We start from the raw sequence: 17811 nt of genomic DNA on the forward strand, positions 1-17811 counted from the left end.
AGAGACTTACAGAGATTGGCACAGGATAGAGCAGGGTTTAGGGCTGTGGCACATAAGGTCACTATGAGTCACAGGCAACTCGATGGCACCTAATAGCAACCCTTACCCCAACCTCATCCACTGTAGTGATGGAGACAAGTGATGGTCTGAGTAGAGGAGGGACTGGATCTTGGTTTATTTTCAGGTGATAATAGGATCCCTGGGACTGTTCTGGCTTTCACAGGCCAACACAGAGCCTGAAGATTAAATTTTATTATGTCCCCTATGACTTTGCTTTCAGAGTATTAGAGGACTTCCAGGTACCTCTTCTATCTTTTTTCTCCTAGGAGCCCCATGGAACTTGTCCAGCCCCACCTCAGCCCATGCCAACGTCCTAGACTCCATGGAACTGTCCCGGGCACCTTCTGCCAATGGGACTGACCCATCCCGGTCATTGGGCACTGTCAAAGTCTACCTGCCCAACAAGCAGCGCACAGTGGTAAGTCCAGTAGAGGCAAAATTGGCACAGATTAGGAATGAGCCCAGTTGTAGATGTGGAAGGGTGACATCAATCAGGATGCAGCCTTTGTGGAAGGGTAGGTAAGTCTTCTGGGCATGCCCTTTTGGGCATGAAGGGCCTACACATATGCACACACAGGTTACTGTCCGGGATGGCATGAGTGTCTACGACTCTCTAGACAAGGCTCTTAAAGTGAGAGGTCTCAATCAGGACTGCTGTGTGGTCTACCGACTCATCAAAGGGTAAGTGTGGCACTCCCTTGTCCATGTTATCTGGACTCCTTGTCTCTGCCATAGTCTTCCATTCTTATTTCTTCTCCCTTTTATGCTTCTTGTTGTTAGGTGCCACGGAATAAATTCCTGCTCATAACAGCACATATGACAGAGTAAAAACTGCCTTATGGGGTTTGTTTTTGTTTTGCTGTCATCTTTACAAAAGCACATCACCAGATTTTTCTCCTGTGACGTGACTGAGTGGGTTCACAGACAACCTTTCAGTTAGTAGCCAAGTGCTTAACTGTTTGCACTACTAGGGTTGCTCAGTTTTCCATTAGTTCCATTAATTTGTGACTTCACCCATCTTGTTTTATTATTTCATTTGACTTTATAAGGTTAGCAACTCATTTACTCCTTGGCCCAACTCTTCTCAGAGGAGTTCATCTATTTTCTTCTTACACTATTTTGGTAATTTTTAGCTTTCTTTTTGTTATTTCCCCTTTTTCTGTCTGCTGCGTTGAGCCATTTATTCCTCTGTTCTGGAATTCTTTAAATTTTTTTTCATCTTAAGGGAGCTCTGGTGGCCTAGTGGCAAGAAACTGCACTTCACTCCCAGAGGTAAGCGGTTCAAATCCACCAGATGCTCTTGATGGTACATACACACAAAAATAATTTTTTCATTTTAAAAAATGAAAAAAATTTTTTGTCTTAGGGATCTCTGGTAGGCATAGGTCTGTAGGGTGTTGCACTGCTAATCCAAAGGTCATCCCTCTCTGCCAGTTTGAATCAACCAGCTGCTCTGTGGGAGAAAGATGAGCAATCTCCTCCCATGTGATTTATAGCCTCTGAAAACCCAACGTGATGGCAGTGAGTTCAAGGGGATTTTTTTTTAATTGGTTTTTATTTGTTTTGGGGGTTTGGGATTTTTTTTTACTGCTTTTTATTTACTGGTTCAGTTTCTCATCAGCCGCCCTTTCTGGGACTTGTTCAGTAGTTCTAATATTGAGTTATTTACTATCTCATTTGCTCCTCATTTATATACTTAAAAAATTATTTAATTTGTTTACTGTCCTGCCCTTGTAGCTATGGACAAGTCACTTTCCCCCTCTGTGCCTGACTTTCTCCATCTCTGAAATGAGGCAAGTCTAATAACTAGCTCTAGAGTTGCTGTGATGAGAACTACATTTTTCAGATATGGATCACAAGCTCGGAAGGACTTTTCAGGAATTCCATGACTCAAATACATTCTCTTCCATGCCTTTTACAGGCGAAAGACAGTCACTGCCTGGGACACAGCCATTGCTCCCCTGGATGGTGAAGAGCTCATTGTTGAGGTCCTTGAAGACGTTCCATTGACCATGCACAATTTTGTGAGTACAGGATGAATAGTAGGGACAGACTATGGAAAGGAGGAAGGTCCTTCTCTGAGATTCAACTTTTCCTATTCTGTGGCAACAGGTACGGAAGACCTTCTTCAGCCTGGCCTTCTGTGACTTCTGTCTTAAGTTTCTGTTCTATGGCTTCCGCTGCCAAACCTGTGGCTACAAGTTCCACCAGCATTGTTCGTCCAAAGTCCCCACAGTCTGTGTGGACATGAGCACTAACCACCGACGGTGAGCCTGGCCCAGGGTACAAGTTAGATGGAGAAGGACAAAAGCTCAGCCACAGGGTCATTACAGACAGCTGACTTTTATCCTCTCTTTTTACTACTTTTGCCCTCAAGTTTCTATCACAGTGTCCAGGATGTGTCAGCAATCTCCAGACAGCATGAGGCTCCGTCAAATCATCCCTTGAATGAGCTGCTTACCACTCCGGCTGCCAGGTAGGGAACCTTAGCTGAAGAGCTGCTGTTGGGAGAGATCTGTGGGCTCCAGTGGACTGTAAGTCATTGAGTACCTATAAATGCAAGCAAATTGATTAAGGGACTATGGACAAGTCACCTAATCTTTCTGTGCCTTAGTTTTTCTCATCTATAAAGAGGGGATGATGGTAGTTTACTATGTTGGGTTCAGATAAGGATTGAATGCGTTGAGAATGCCCAGTGTTAGAACAAGATTTGGCACCAAGTAAAGAATTACAAATATATATCTGCTTTGTTAATTCTTTCCATATAGCCATGCCTAAGTCTTTCTGTTTTAAACTAAATAATATTCTGTAGTAAATTACGTTTGTTTTACTTTTCCTATATGTTAAATATTTGTATATTAAAATGTTATTTCTCTTGTTTATATAATACATAATTTATGTATATTTATTTATATCTTATAACATGCATATTATAGGATATATTTACATTTAATGTATCATTACTATTGCATAATATATTTTATCCAAATTAATTTTATATAATGATGTTATGTGCTATAAAGTCAGAACCAACTCATAGCTGACACTCTAGCAGGCTAAATAGAAGCTGTAAATCAGAGGAGAATGCCCATCTTTGGGTTGTCAGTTCAATTCCTTACCACCAGGCCACCAGAGCTCCCTTTTATAAAATAGCAAGTTTATTTTAAAATAGTAAATTTAGGGCATTGTACTGATTAATTACAGGTGTACTGTAAGTCTCTGCATTAATGAATGTCTAATTTACAGACAACTTATATTTACCCTTTACTGTTAAGTAAATTTGCCCTCATTTTGAAACTATTGCACCAACTCACAATACATTCTTCATCACAGTTACTTTCATTTGATGCATGTACAGCTTTTAAATAATTTAAAAGGCTTTGAACCATTTCTTCCACTAAAATAAGGCTAAATATAAACCATATGCACCTATTCTGACTTACCTACAAATCCGATTTAAAGATGCCCTGAAGAATAGATCTTGTTCGTAACCCAGGGACTTACTATAAATGGATTAATTACCTATGAATTTCATTTCAGGATAACACTATAATATGCCTAAATAATGTGTATATTTTAAATATGTTATTATAATATGGTATCCTCAGGTGGTGCAAACAGTTAAAGCATTTGGCTGCTCCATTGAAGTTTGAGTCCACTCAGAGGCACCTTGGAAGTAAGACATGGCAGTCTACTTAGGAAAAAAAAACAAACCAAAAAAACAGCCATTGAAAACCCTCTGGGACACACTTGTACTCTAGCACACAATGGGTTGCCATGAATTGAAATCTACTGCATGATAGTTTTTATTATCTTAATACATATTGCATATAATATTACATAGAACATTTGAATTGTTGAACCAACCTATAGCTGACCCTCCGGCAGGTTTTCAGAGGCAATTAATCACATGGGAGGAGATTACCCGTCCTTCTTCCGCCCAACGTCTGGTTGATTTAAACTATGTGCCTTTAGGGTTGAAGCACAGCCTCTTGCCACCAGAGCTTCTTAATATACCTAATTGTAAATAAGATGGGCACTATCCTCCCATACGATTTTCAGCTTCTGAAAACCTGCTGGTGGGTTCTGACTTGATAGCACATAACAAAACTTAACGATTCATGTGGCTTGCTTTGCTTTCTTTAGGTCTTTGCTCAAATGCCTCCTGCTCAGAGAATTTCTTGATACTCTCAGCAACATTTTTATCTCATTTTGCTTAATTTTTTCCTCTTTTTTATATTTAGCGCTCTTGGGCATATTAAATATGTCTTTGGTGTGTTTTATTTTTCTTCCCCTACTGGAATGTCAATTCCACAAGGGCCAGAACTTTGATTCATGTTGTTCAGTTATCTCCAACCCCTAGCTAGAACAAGAGTTTGGTTCATAGCAGCCATTCATTCAATAAATATTTGTTGAACAAATGAGTAATAGTAATAATATTAGATGTTTACTTTGTGTGGGCTAAGTGCATGCTTATGATGTGATTAAGGGGTTTTATTATATCTCTGATTCATTAAACAGTGATTTCATAGTCTTTGTCCCATTAGCTCCTGCACCCAGCACCCAGCCAATATCCCTCTCCAGCGCATTCGTTCTACATCGACTCCCAATGTTCATATGATCAGCACCACAGCTCTCACAGACTCCAGTTTCATCCAGGTTGGTCCTAAGAGGGTAGTAATGGAGGACCACTCACTGGGCAGAGGGGATAATTATTCCTGTTAGTATTTATATGCTCTCTGACTCCTGTCCTCTCCTTTCAGCTCACTGCCCAGAATTTCAGCATTGATGGTGAGCTATCCCCTGCCTGCACCCTGAACTCCACCCTTGCCCCACTTGCCTTCACTCACATCCTCTCCACAACCTCAGCTACTGGTACTGGTGGTGGAGTCCTCTGGGGAAATCCCAGCTTGGCCAACATGTCCTCAGGGAGAAAGTCTCCACATTCCAAATCACCTTCAGAGCAGCGGGAGCGGAAGTCCTTCGGTGATGACAAGAAGAAAGTGGTAAGCTCATAGGTGACCATTTAGGGGCACACCACAGACTGAGGGATGTGGGCAGGCCCTTAGATACTGCCCATCTGGCCTACAGAAGAACCTGGGATACCGGGACTCGGGCTATTACTGGGAAGTGCCACCCAGTGAGGTACAGCTGCTGAAGAGGATTGGAACAGGCTCATTTGGCACTGTGTTTCGAGGGCGCTGGCATGGTGATGTGGCTGTGAAGGTGCTTAAGGTGACCCAGCCCACAGCTGAACAAGCACAAGCATTCAAGAATGAGATGCAGGTGCTCAGGTGAGAGAGTACACCAGCTTGTGGAGGGGGAGAGGTGGGGTGGAAGTGTTAATCAGAAGTTGTTCCTTTATCAGCAATACCCCTTTCCCTGTTTATAGGACATCTGATGGTATTATTGTGTAAGTTAATATTATTAGTAAATGATGATTGTATCCCTTCCCAAAATATGGTTATCTCATTTCCCTACTGTGAAATAGGTGTGATTTTAGAAGAACATTAATATTATTTTATTAGCTACCTGAAGAACACAGTGTTAGTTTAACTACATCATCAGGAGGACTTGTGTTCTTCTTTCCTTTCCCTTTATATTATATCATTAATATTATGTTGCATTAATTACAGTAATATCATAATTTTAAAAACATAAGCATAACCTAATCTAATGAATTATGATAATTTCTGTTATATAATGTATAATTAATACTGTATTAATTCATTCAGATAGGGAAACTTTGACATTCCCTTTTAACTCCTGAGGTTACTACACTCCTTGGGATGCCAATGTAAGCTTTTCTTCTCTGTTGATGGAGCCTAATTATTTCACAGAGTTGATATTATCATTGTTGCTTATGCTTTATCTTCATGGTGGATGCCATAGTCTAGACACTCATATTCTTGGTTTCCTCTATGAAATAGGAATGTTTTTATTATATTTTTAATTTGTATTACATAATATTGTAATTATAATCTTAACATTCTTAAGAGGTATGTTCTATTATTTCTGATACGAGCATCATTGCTATTTCTTGCATGTATGTTACTCTTAAAATTGCAGTTAATGATTCTAAAAGGATGAAATTTTTCATTTAAACTTGTTGTTTATTACTGTTGCTCAGACTTATGGGGGGTAAACAATTCATGTGACAGTTTCTTGAACTACTTCACAAATATACAGTAGCAATAATAAGAATTGTGACATTTATAGTTACTAAGCATATCACTGATTTACTCCTTTTGTTTACTCATTTACTACTCTAAACATCCTTATAATTAGTTAACATAATTACCACTAATTCACAATTGAAAATTAATAACACACAGAAAGGTAAAATGTCCTTTTAAAAATTGCACAGTGACTAACTGGTGAAGCTTAGATTTTAACACATAACATAACTTGAGCCAAATTCCATATTCTTTATCTCTAAGCCTTTCACAGTGATTAGCAGGAATAATTATTGCATGACATCAATATTTTTACCCTGCAGTTATCATTATTACACTAATATATCTATGAAGAGGATTGGCATTCCACTTCCCCATCTGTAAAGTGATGACAAGTCCAGGTAGTGGTCAGAGAGGCATGGAAGGTGCTAATGAAAAATTGTAAGGCATGATTAGAGATGCTGCTTCTAGGCAGAGGAGTGGGATAGTAATTCCATTCCAACTCCCTTACTGTTGTTGGGAGATTTAAATGAGGAAGCTCCTGGCTTAAAATCACAGCCTAGAAAACACTTCTCAAAAATGTACTGACTCTGGCAGTTATGTGACCCTGAGCTTTCTATGACAGAGTAAAAAATGAGTGACAGGAGAAGATAGTAGACACAGAGCCATTTCTAATGCTCATTAATGAATAACATTTTCCTCCTTGACCATTATACTGTATTCCTTGCTTACAGGAAGACGCGACATGTCAACATCTTGCTGTTTATGGGCTTCATGACCCGGCCAGGATTTGCCATCATCACACAGTGGTGTGAGGGCTCTAGCCTATACCACCATCTGCATGTGGCAGACACACGCTTTGACATGGTTCAGCTCATCGATGTGGCCCGGCAGACTGCTCAGGGCATGGAGTAAGCCTCTTTTTCCTGGGAACTAATGAGCGGAATGAGGGAACTGGGAGTAGGGGGAAGATGTGGTGGACTTCAGCCATTTCACCACCTGTCTCCACCTCTACAGCTACCTCCATGCAAAGAACATCATCCATCGAGATCTCAAGTCCAACAGTATCTGCCTATCTCTGTTTAAAGTGTATATTAGGCAGATTGAGGCTCTTATGGGGGCTCAGTGGAGGTGGAACTCTGGTGTCATTGTACATAGGAAGTTGCACTACTAACCCAAAGGCTGAGCCACTCTGATGCTTCAAATACATCAGTGACCCCCAACCCCAGGAGAAAAATAAATGGCAGCCTCTCCTGTGTGATTGACAGCCATGAAAGCTCAACTGGAGTTAGATAAACCTTGAGTTTGTTTCAGCTCAGTGATCATGAGAGAGAGAGAATGGGAGTGGATAGGAAGGAGGATATGCTCCTATACAATATACCTATACAATAGGTAGCTTCTTACTAAGTAGAAATAACTGACTGATGTGCAAGGTTTAGTAAGGGTCTTTTGGTCAGGAATCAAAGATGTATCTAGTTCAGATACTGCCCTTGGATACTCTGATCAAAGCCTAGAAAATGGCATTTATAGAGGGCATTCCAAGGAATTCCTAAAGAGTATAAGCATGTTATATTTGAGTGTCATTGGAGAGGCTTGTTATTCACGAGCCGCAATGGGGCCAAAGAGAGCATTATTAATCAGAGCTCCCCAACCTGAGTCAAAGTTGTGGATAATTTGTGTATATGGGGAGATTTCTGGTCAGGGTGGGAGGCATGGCTCTGGGGAACCTCTCTAGTGGCCCTTGACCTTGGTGGACATCTTCCTACATGAGGGACTCACAGTAAAGATTGGAGACTTTGGCCTGGCCACAGTGAAGACGCGGTGGAGTGGGGCCCAGCCTTTAGAGCAGCCCTCAGGCTCTGTTCTATGGATGGTGAGTTAAGCTGGGTCTGACCAAGGTTATATTGGGGCACAGGCTCCTGGGCTGAGCAGCGAGGGACTGAGTTGGCCTGTGACTTGGTGGCTTGTGCCTGTTCCCGTGTGCAGTTAGACAGCACAGTTCCATGATTTATCTGTGCCAGGTATGGGCAGGTGGACAGCCCACTTCCATGTTTCAGCTTGTATGCAGTATGGCTAGTGGGATGTGAGACTATGGGCCAGCCATCTGTTGACTTCATGGTGTATGTCATTCCCCCATCCCACCCTCTCCCCGGCCTGGTCTATCAAAGGCGGCTGAGGTGATCCGGATGCAAGACCCAAATCCCTACAGCTTCCAGTCAGACGTGTACGCCTATGGGGTGGTACTCTATGAACTCATGACAGGCTCACTGCCTTACAGCCACATTGGCAGCCGTGATCAGGTGAGCCCCACACCTTACTTACAATTTCTTGGGCTAACAATCCTCCTCAGGCCTTTGCAACCCAGATCCCTTCCTTTACACAAACTAGGAATGTCACACTTAACCATAAATCCGAAATTTTGTGGGTTGAGAATGCGCAGGTTCTTTCATGCTCCAGATGCCCTTAATCCTCTGGTACCCTCATGCTTAGGATTCATTATTTTCCCCTTATCCACAGTCTTTTGAATCCACAAAGTCTAGAGCCTGAATTCCTTATACCTAAAACCCTTGTAGGCCCAAGTGCACATAGGCACTCTTGATCAATAGACACCTATAGTCTTCTTGCCAGGGACTCCAAATATCCCAAGTCCCTAAGTTCTAGAGTTCCATTTGTCCTAAAACCAGAATCCCTTTGTGCTTCCAGACATCTTAATCATCCAGGCCTTGAATCCAGCAGGCCTCTGAGCCCTGGGCCTGACAATGCTCTAGGCCTCAGACTCAATTCTCTGAGGTCAAGACCCGGAATCTTTCTGAGAAACCCAGGATCCTCTAGGGTCTAGATGCTCTCTAGGCCCTATAAGTCTTATGGACCCATACAGTTCTCTGGTCCCAGACACTCACAAACCTGTAAGTTCCTGAGGGCTAGAATCCTTAGATTCTCCCCAACCCCAGAAGTCCATGTTTCCCCTCGACTTGGGACTTTCCAGGCCTCTGAACCATGCCACCACCACCCATTCTTCACCCCCACTCGCAGCCTCACACCAATCTGTGAATCCATAATCTTCTGGGCTCCAAATATTCTAAATTCTTCAGTTTTCCAAAATTTAAATTCCTTTATTCTACAAGCACAGACTCCTTTCATATTGTAAGAAACCCCAGAATCCTTGGTCCAGTTTCTAGACACCAGTACCCAGTATATCCTAGATCCCCCAAACAGGGCCCTCTGAATCCTAGCAACCCCGAATGTCCTGGGTCTCCTGGTGTAGACTCCTGGATCACCCCTTACTGATCCCTTTCCACCAGATTATCTTTATGGTTGGCCGTGGCTATCTGTCCCCGGATCTCAGCAAAATCTCCAGCAACTGCCCGAAGGCAATGCGTCGATTGCTGTCTGACTGCCTCAAGTTCCAGCGGGAGGAACGACCCCTCTTCCCCCAGGTGGGCTGGGTAGGCAGGCTGAGCATCTTGGGAAGGAGCCCTCTGAGGTGGAGAAAGACACAAAAGTGTAAATTTAAACTGTTCAGGGATCAAAGATATGCAGAGAGGGAGAGAAAGAGTGTGTATGTCCATATAAGGCTAGGGTTTGGGAGTATTGGGATGACCTGGGGATTTGGATGCTCCTCCTCACCACCCACCTTCCTCCAGATCCTGGCCACAATTGAGTTGCTGCAGCGGTCACTTCCCAAGATTGAGCGAAGTGCCTCCGAGCCCTCTTTGCACCGCACCCAGGCTGATGAGTTGCCTGCCTGCCTACTCAACGCAGCCCGCCTTGTGCCTTAGCCCTTGTCCCCAGCTACCAGGGAGCCAATCTCAGCTTGCTACGCCAAGGAGCCCTACCTTCCAACCAATCAGTGTTCTGTCTCTGCCCTGGTAATTAACTCATGACCCCTCATCCCCTACTCAGGAAGTGGGGGTCCCCATATGCTTTACAAATTCTTCTGGAATTGAGGTATACTCAAAGACTGAGATTGCTGCCTCCTTCATCATTTGGTTACTCTTGGATATGGAGATACTTCTAAATTTGGGGAGTTCCTCCCACCTCAAATGACTGGGATTTACAGTGATTCCATTCAGAACTTCTCTAGAATTTGTACCTGATTTGCCTTCCACTGGATTTGAGGGTCCCGAGCACTTCATGTGGGTTTGGAGTACTCTCTGTGTCTCTTAATTCAAGATATCCCCTTTTACTTCACCAAGAAGCACAGACTTCTGCTGGACCTTTGCTTGTTTATTTTGCTTTTAGACTCTTCTCTTGGGGTTGCAGAGTCATAGAGGGGTGGGAGTAAGTCCAGGCAAGGAGTGGAGGTTGAGGGAAGTGAGGTGCAAACCACACAAACTGCATCACAGCATACACATTACCACAGGCAGCACAATGAATGAAGACCACATATGCCAAGCATGGCACAGAAGGAGGCCACATCAGTCACAGATACAGACATCACAGCAAAAGGTGGGGACCACTGCAAAGGATTCTGCAAGGATAGGTGGAGTTTGCATATTTAAAGAGCTGTCAGAGGCAGGAATTTTGAGGATGGGGTCCCTGGGAGAACTAAGGGGACCTGGGAATAGGAGGATTTCCCAGTGTATTGAATGAGTTTGAGGGAGAGTGAAAGGAAATCCTTGAGAGTAGTGAGGGTATTTAAAGATGTAGATCTCCAAAGAGACAGGAAATCCATAGAAAGAGGTACAAAGGTAGGTGTTTCCTAAGGATTTTGCAAATTTTCATGGGGAAAAAGGTGTGTTTGAGACATCTGGAACCAGTAGTAGGGTTTTCCAGAAATGTCAGGGCTCCAGAAGGGGGATGCTGTGGTATATATAGGTTGCCTGTTGGTAGAGTGCTTCCAGGAAGGAAATTGGCACTCTGGAGGGACCAGGAATAGAGGTCTTTGGGAGTTTGGGTGTTCTAAAACTGAGAAGTAGGTCTGAAGATGACCAGGAGTGAGGTTTCTAAAGGATTTGGGGATTTCAAGGAATTGGAAAGTAGGATCTTGGCAAACTAGGAGAGGAGTTCTCAGGGGATTTGGAGGTTCCAAAAGTGATAAGTGAATTCAGGGCACAGAGAGGGGTTGCCAGGGATTTGGAGATAGCTCAGGGTGGGGTGTCAGTCGGAGAAAAGGCTGGCGAAAGACTTCCTCAGGCTGCGGATCGTCTCAGCTTTCACCTCATCCTGGCTAAGGCTGGGCCTGGGCGGGACTGGCTCTGGAAGGTTGAAGGCATTGGTCAGAGACTGGGACTTGCTAGAGAGAGACAAGGTGGAAGCATGGGAGGAAGGGGGAAAGAGGGAGAGGAATGGGAGAGAAACACAAAGTCGTTACCCCAGGCCTGGCCCCAGCCCTGCTCTTCTGAACCCTGGGCTGTGCCTGTGACCTTCCCACCCACTGTATTGAGCCTGGGACTGGAAGGTATCTCAAGGCTGGGCAAACTCAAGGTTTGAGAGGAGCTTTGGTCAAGGAAGTAAGATATGGAATAGATTAGGATCCAAAATGAGGGAATAAGAATCGTGGGCTGAATCTTTCAATTCTAGGCTAGACTGAGAAATGTCAAATCAAGGAGATGATGAGCAGGGAGGATTCCAGCCTAAAGGTGAGACATCTAGGATGTCATGGGAGGAGGGTTGGACTGAAGAGATGTAATTCTGGACAGGCTTGTACAAGAAAATCTGAAGGGGAACAGTTAAAGCATGGAGCACTTTTGAACTGAGGAGGAGGGAGTTTGGAAGGGGCCAGAAAATCCATAGGATGATATTACAGACCAGATAACTTGCTGGGGAATGATGGCGGTCAACTTTGAAGAGCTGAAGTGACAAAGGGAGGACTAGGGATTGGGCCAGGAGTTTTGTGGATTGGTTGGGAGGCATCTGAGAATATACAGAAAGATGAGTTTGGTAGAAAAGATTCTGAGATGAGCAGGAAGTTAGTGAAGGGGGGAGGTTCAGCAAAGTGTCTGGAATGGGCTGAAGGAGAATTTTGTAGGATCTACTGGAAGGGGTTAGAACATTGCAACTTTTCTGGGAGATTGGGTCCAGATCCCAGATACTTGAAGGAAGAGGATTTGGAATGGAAGGAGGGCTTGCTTGCCAAGAAACCAGGAAAAGTAATAGCTTGGCAGAGGGGAGGAATTGGTTTAGATTGGAAAGGAAGTGTTTAGGGCATTAGAGGGACATGGGAATGTAGGCTGCCCTATACAGGAGCTCATTTTGTGAGCAGCAAGGTGAAGACTGCTATGGGGATCCCCTTACTTGAGCTGAGGGTGTGAGGGTCCCCCGGCAGCAGCAGTGGCAGGTGATGGCATGTCTTGGCTGGGTTTCTGGGCCAGCTGTGGTTTGGTGGGGCGTCCTGCAGGGCCAGGACCACTGGACCGAGGCTGCTGTGTGGTGGGTGGCCCAGTACGGGGTACAGGACCTGCCTGGCTGGCCTGGCGGGTAGGGCCAGCAGGGCCTGGGGGTTTTTGGGGTGGTCCCTGGCGCTGCTGCCCACCCTGTGTGGCCCCTGAGGCCTTTGGTGGAGCTGGACCAGAAACAGATGTCTGACGAGTAGCCGGTGGGGGTGCTGCCTGGCGCTGGGGTGATGGAGAGGCAGGTGGGCGGATTGTTGGAGGTGCCCCAGTTCCTCCAGTTACTGGACGGGACTGGCGACCTTGACTCTGGGTCAGTGGTGGGCCCTGGGGCACAGGCTGCTGGGATGTTGATGTGGGACTTGGTAGACGCTGGGGCAGGGGACTGCCAGCTGGGGGTCCAAGGCCTGAAAGGTGCTGCTGGCCTTGTGGGGATGGACGCTGTTGCAATGGAACTCCCTGGCGTTGGGAGCTTTGGCCTGGCTGTGGAGGGCCACCTGAGGAGAGAGCACACATGTGAGAGTAAGCAAGTGAGAGGTCAAAGGAGCTGCCAGGATAGTAGTCTGAGAAAGCTCACTCACCCTGTGGTGCAGGTCTTTGTTGAGCTGGGGGCCCAGCAGGCTGCTGAGAGGTCTGACGACCCACAGGCAAGGCCCCGGGGGATGGCATCTGCTGGCAAAGGGTTGAAACAAGAGAAAGCTTAAAAATGGTTACCCGCAAATAGACTCACCCAATCAGAATGACATGGGTTCCCTCTGTTCTGGGTGTTGAGCAAAGCAGATGGAATGAGAGGTGGAGCTCCTTTCCAGCAGAGGGGTCAAGAAGTACTTGAGGAAGCAAGTGTATTGGCTATTATATCAATTTTTAAAATAAATGATAACTGCCACCACACATACATAATAGTAATACTGTTGGCAATGACAATATACTCAGCCACGTGTTAGGGTTACAAGTTTTATGACACCATATGACTGGAGACTGGTGTCCCCTGTTATTATGTGCAGTCAAGTTGGCTGCAGCTCATAGCTACCCTCTGTACAACTCTGAACCCTGCTGTATCCTGAGCCAACCTTATTGTCTCTGACACACCTACCCCCCATTATCCCAGTCACTGAATCAATCCATTTCATTGAGTGTCTTCCTCTTTTGCACTGTTCCTCCACTTTTCCAAGCATAATGTCCCTCTCCAAGGACTGTTCCCTCCTTGCAACATGCCCAAAGTATGTGAAACGGAGCTTCAGAATCCTTGTCTCCAAAGAGCAGCCAGTTTCACCCTCTCCAGGACAAACCTGTTTGGTGTCCCCTACTCTACCCCAAAAGGCCAGCCTGGCCCTTGTTCAATGCCAGGGGCCTGACCTGGCTGTGCGAGCCCCTGCCCGGGGAGGCATCCCGCTGCCTGGGCAGAGCCTGGGCCATCTTATTGACAACAAGCTCTACGATGAGCTGTTTGTCTTCATCCTGGTGGTCTCCAATGAGTGGCATGGAGGAGCCCACCACCTGGAGGAGGAAAAGGGATTCAGTGAGTAAAGAAGCAGGAAGTACAAAGGTAACAGTTACAAGATGCTTTGAGTTGGCAAAAGGCAAGACAGCTACCAAAGAAATGAGCTTCTGTTTAAAGGCATAGATTTTTACACTGTGAGGAAGGCTATGAGATACTTTAAAGTGTTGGCAAATTATCCAGCTCACTTACCTGTTTTTACATTTTTAATTATTGAGAAGAATTTATCATATTTGAAAAGTATATGAAATTCAAATGTCAGTCTCCATAAAGTTTTATTGGAATACAACCCGACTTAACTACATTTTTGCACAAATAACACCAACCTTGTGTGTTGTTTGCTAAGTATGATTTGTTTTCTTTTTTCTGTCTGCTATGCTTGCCAATCACTCTCTTCCTCCTAATGATATTTTTATGACTGATAATGATAGTTGTTTTACAGTGACATACACATGTAAATTGGCATAATGAGCTTTTAAAAAATACATGAGGGGGAAGGTGATTAGCAAAAAGTTTAGATTGGTGTTACTTGCATAAAGAATACCATACTTACATATTGTCTATGGATACTTTGTATAATTGAGTAATTGGGACAGACTATATGGCCTGCAAAGCCAAAAATATATACTATCTGGTCCTTCACAGGAAAAATTTGCAGATTCCAGCTTTATCATTTAGTTAAGTGTTTACAAACCCTGGTGGCATGATGATTAAGCAGTGAGCTGCTAACCAGAAAGTCTATGGTTTGAACTTAACAGCTGCTTGAGGGAGGAAGAAAGTGTTTCTAGAAAGTCTTGGAAACCCTATAAGGCTCTATAGGGCCTCAAAGAGGCCCTGCCTAGGACCACTATGTGTTGGAATTGATTGAATGAGAACACTTTTTGTCCTTTATAGAACACTTTACAATTTATGAGTGGCTTGAGTGCACATTATATGTTGGATTGCTAACCACAAGGTGGGTAGCTCGAATCCATCTGCTACTATGTAGGATAAAGATGAGGCAATCTTCTACCATTAACATTTACAGCTTCCAAAACACAATGAAGGGGTGATTCTAAGGTGGCAGTGGTGGAGAGTGCAGTGTGAAAGCTGCATAGAGACGGGCCACTAGAGAGACCGACTGAAACAGTGCGATGTGGACAGTAGGAATTTGAATCAGAACTTTTGTTGGAACAATTAGTTATGGAGCTACAGGAACATAGAGCTGCGTCACAGGCCCGGCCAAAGCCAGAAGCCGCCAGCCGAGCTGCTGTGGGACCCATCTCTGGAAGAAATTAAGAGTTCTCTTAAGCCTCACTGATAGTGAGTGGATCTGTTGTAATTTCACTGAGGTTTCTTGTGCCATGGCCAACCACCCACAATCAGGTGGGCCAGTAGCAATTTAACTGGGTTTTCTTGGGCACAGCCAATCGGCTGCCTGGGAGAGAACCCAGGAGTGAGCCCACTGGTGGGAATTTGGCTGAGTTCTCTTGGGCCACAGGAATGGGTGGGCTGGTGGGAATTTATCTGAGTTTTCTTAGGTACCATTGACTGCCTGGGAGAGCACCCAAGAGTAAGCGGGCTGGTGGGAAATTGAACTTTTGTGAACATGCAGAATGGCCAGAGGCAAGTGGGTTGGTGAGAATTTGACTGAGTCTTCTCAGGTCCTGCTGGACCCAGGGACCTGCTGGGGCAGGGGCTGTTGCGCAAGGGCACCTGGGTAAGGGATGCTGGGCAGGGACCACTGAGTAAGAGCTGCTGGGTGGGAGACAGACGGCTGGAATTTAAGTAGGGACCCAACTTCAGAGCACATGCAGACAGCTGAGGTCTGAGTGAGGTCCCGCAAGTGGTTAGCTCTGTGGTCACCCCACCCCCTGTGCCTGCCCCACCCTCATTTGGCTCCACACCTGTACCTACACATCCAGTCAATCAACTTGCCTTTAATACGGAGCACTTAGATCTGACTTACCCAAAAGAGGCTGTTCTCACAGGCTTTGAATTAAGCTTTCCCTTGAGTCAGAACTTCAGAGAAAAACACAAGTGGAGTAACTGCCCAACTGATATCTAGAGCATTGTCTTCAGATCAAGAACATACCGTTGTCTCAAAGAAAGCAAGCTATCCCACATACTACACATGTGCAAAGCAAGATATCATCCCCCAAAAGGTGCCACAGTATCAATGGATGTCCTGAAGCTAGAAAGTCTGATAGAACTGTCTGACACAGAATTTAAAAGAATAATAATTGAATATTTTCAATGGATGAAAGATAAACTTGAAGAATTACAGGATACTGCAAGTGAAAGCCAGGAGGAGCTAAAAAAACAAAAAAAAATCCAAAACAATGCAGATAAAACAAGGCATTAGCAGCACTGGAAAAATAAACCACAATCCAAAATATGAGGTCGAATGTTTCAGATGTTGTCAACATGATGGAGTGACACATGAGCAGAGTTGAAGAGATGGAACAGAACCAGTGAAATAGAAGATAGAATTGTCACCACTGATCTGCTAGAGCAAAAAGAATCAAAAAGGAAGGAAAAAGAAGAAAACCTAAGAATAATGTGGGACACCTACAAGAGAAACAGCTTGCAAATCATTGGAATCCAAAAACAGGAAGACAAGTAAAGCCACTGTAATATCAAGATATTCCCAGAAAAACAGAACCTAAGAGAGTTTGTAAAAAGAAGACCAGTGTTGCAGGAAACACTCAAAAGATGTCCTTCTTACAGAGGAGGTACCACAGAAAGCAGAATGGAACAAAGTAAGTAGCAGCAACACCAAAAAGAACTCAATAAAATGATAGCAATAAAACCCTGCTTTTTCAGTAATCACATTGAGTGTGAATGGTTTGAATGTACCACTGAAGAGAAGAAGAGTAGCAGATTGGATAAAACCCCCCAAATCCATCAATATGCTGTCTACAGAGAAACACTTGAAAAATGAAGATAAAGACTAAAAAAGGATGGGGGGGGGGGAGAGATACCAAGCAAATGGCAACCAGAAAAAAGCAGGAGTAGCGATATTAATAATCTCTGATGAAATAAATTTCAATGCAATAACCATCACAAAGGACAAGGAAGGTCACTACATAATACTTAAAGGGAAAATAGAACAAGAGGACATGACAATAATATCTATGCACCAAACGAAAGACCTGCAAAATATATAAAACAAACATTAACAAAACTGAAAAAGGAAATAACACTAGTAGTTGGAGACTTCAATACACTCCTCTCAAGAAACGATAAGAACGATGAGAAACAAAGATGCTCAAGAATTAAACCACACAATAAACCAACTTGCCCTCATAGATATTTATAGGCTAATGCACCCCCCAAAAACAGTATACCTTCTCCAGTGTGCATGGAACGTTCTCCAAAATAGATCACATTTTAAGTCAAAAGGCTGGCAGCATCAATAAATTAAAAAACAAATAATACAAAGCATTTTCTCAGACCACAATGCTACAAAATGAGAAATTAATAACAAGAGGATAAAGGAGAAGAGCCCATATGTTTGGAAGCTGAACAGCACCTTGCTTAAACATGAGTGAATACTAGAAGAGATAAAAAATGAAATTACAAAGTTTCTTGAAACAAATGACAATGGAAATACCACTTACCAAAATCTCTGGGAAACAGCCAAAATGGTAATCAGAGGTCAATTTATAGCAATAAGCAAAGATATCAAAAGGCAGGAAAAAATGACCATTGACTCTCTAACCCAACATCTCCAACAAATTGAAAAAGAACAGCAAGAAAACCC

The 17811-nt window shown here is 43.9% G+C and overlaps 2 protein-coding genes across 6 annotated transcripts in view; one reads left to right on the plus strand and one right to left on the minus strand.

The window, feature by feature from the left end:
• Positions 1–332: 332 nt before the first annotated feature.
• Positions 333–10015, plus strand: ARAF (v-raf murine sarcoma 3611 viral oncogene homolog). Of its 3 annotated transcripts, none has more exons than XM_006898906.1 (15): positions 333–478; positions 638–741; positions 1982–2084; positions 2173–2327; positions 2429–2536; positions 4608–4719; positions 4824–4851; positions 4930–5066; positions 5152–5354; positions 6971–7147; positions 7254–7302; positions 7993–8109; positions 8405–8536; positions 9539–9673; positions 9881–10015. In XM_006898906.1, exons 1-15 carry the CDS (start codon positions 383–385, stop codon positions 10013–10015), a joined length of 1791 nt encoding a protein of 596 aa, XP_006898968.1. In that variant the 5' UTR covers positions 333–382. The 3 variants fall into 3 exon arrangements, with proteins under 3 accessions (XP_006898968.1, XP_006898967.1, XP_006898969.1); XM_006898905.1 differs by having other exon boundaries at positions 2438–2536; positions 4593–4719; XM_006898907.1 differs by having other exon boundaries at positions 2438–2536.
• Positions 10016–11336: 1321 nt separating this feature from the next.
• The window catches only part of SYN1 (synapsin I), a 204592-nt gene continuing 198117 nt past the window's right edge, over positions 11337–17811 (minus strand). The window contains exons 10-14 of one of the 3 annotated variants that reach the window (XM_006898909.1): positions 13925–14065; positions 13150–13237; positions 12748–13065; positions 12474–12672; positions 11337–11472 (exon numbers count right to left, since the gene is read on the minus strand). In XM_006898909.1, coding sequence (XP_006898971.1) covers positions 11337–11472; positions 12474–12672; positions 12748–13065; positions 13150–13237; positions 13925–14065 — 882 coding nt within the window. Of the gene's footprint in view, positions 11473–12473; positions 13066–13149; positions 13238–13924; positions 14066–17811 lie in introns of all 3 variants that reach the window. The other 2 variants (XM_006898908.1, XM_006898910.1) reach the window with 2 other exon arrangements.

The sequence above is a fragment of the Elephantulus edwardii genome, unplaced genomic scaffold (assembly GCF_000299155.1).
Source record: "Elephantulus edwardii isolate Elephantulus edwardi_28Jun2011 unplaced genomic scaffold, EleEdw1.0 scaffold00239, whole genome shotgun sequence".
In the NCBI taxonomy this organism is placed as follows: domain Eukaryota; kingdom Metazoa; phylum Chordata; class Mammalia; order Macroscelidea; family Macroscelididae; genus Elephantulus; species Elephantulus edwardii.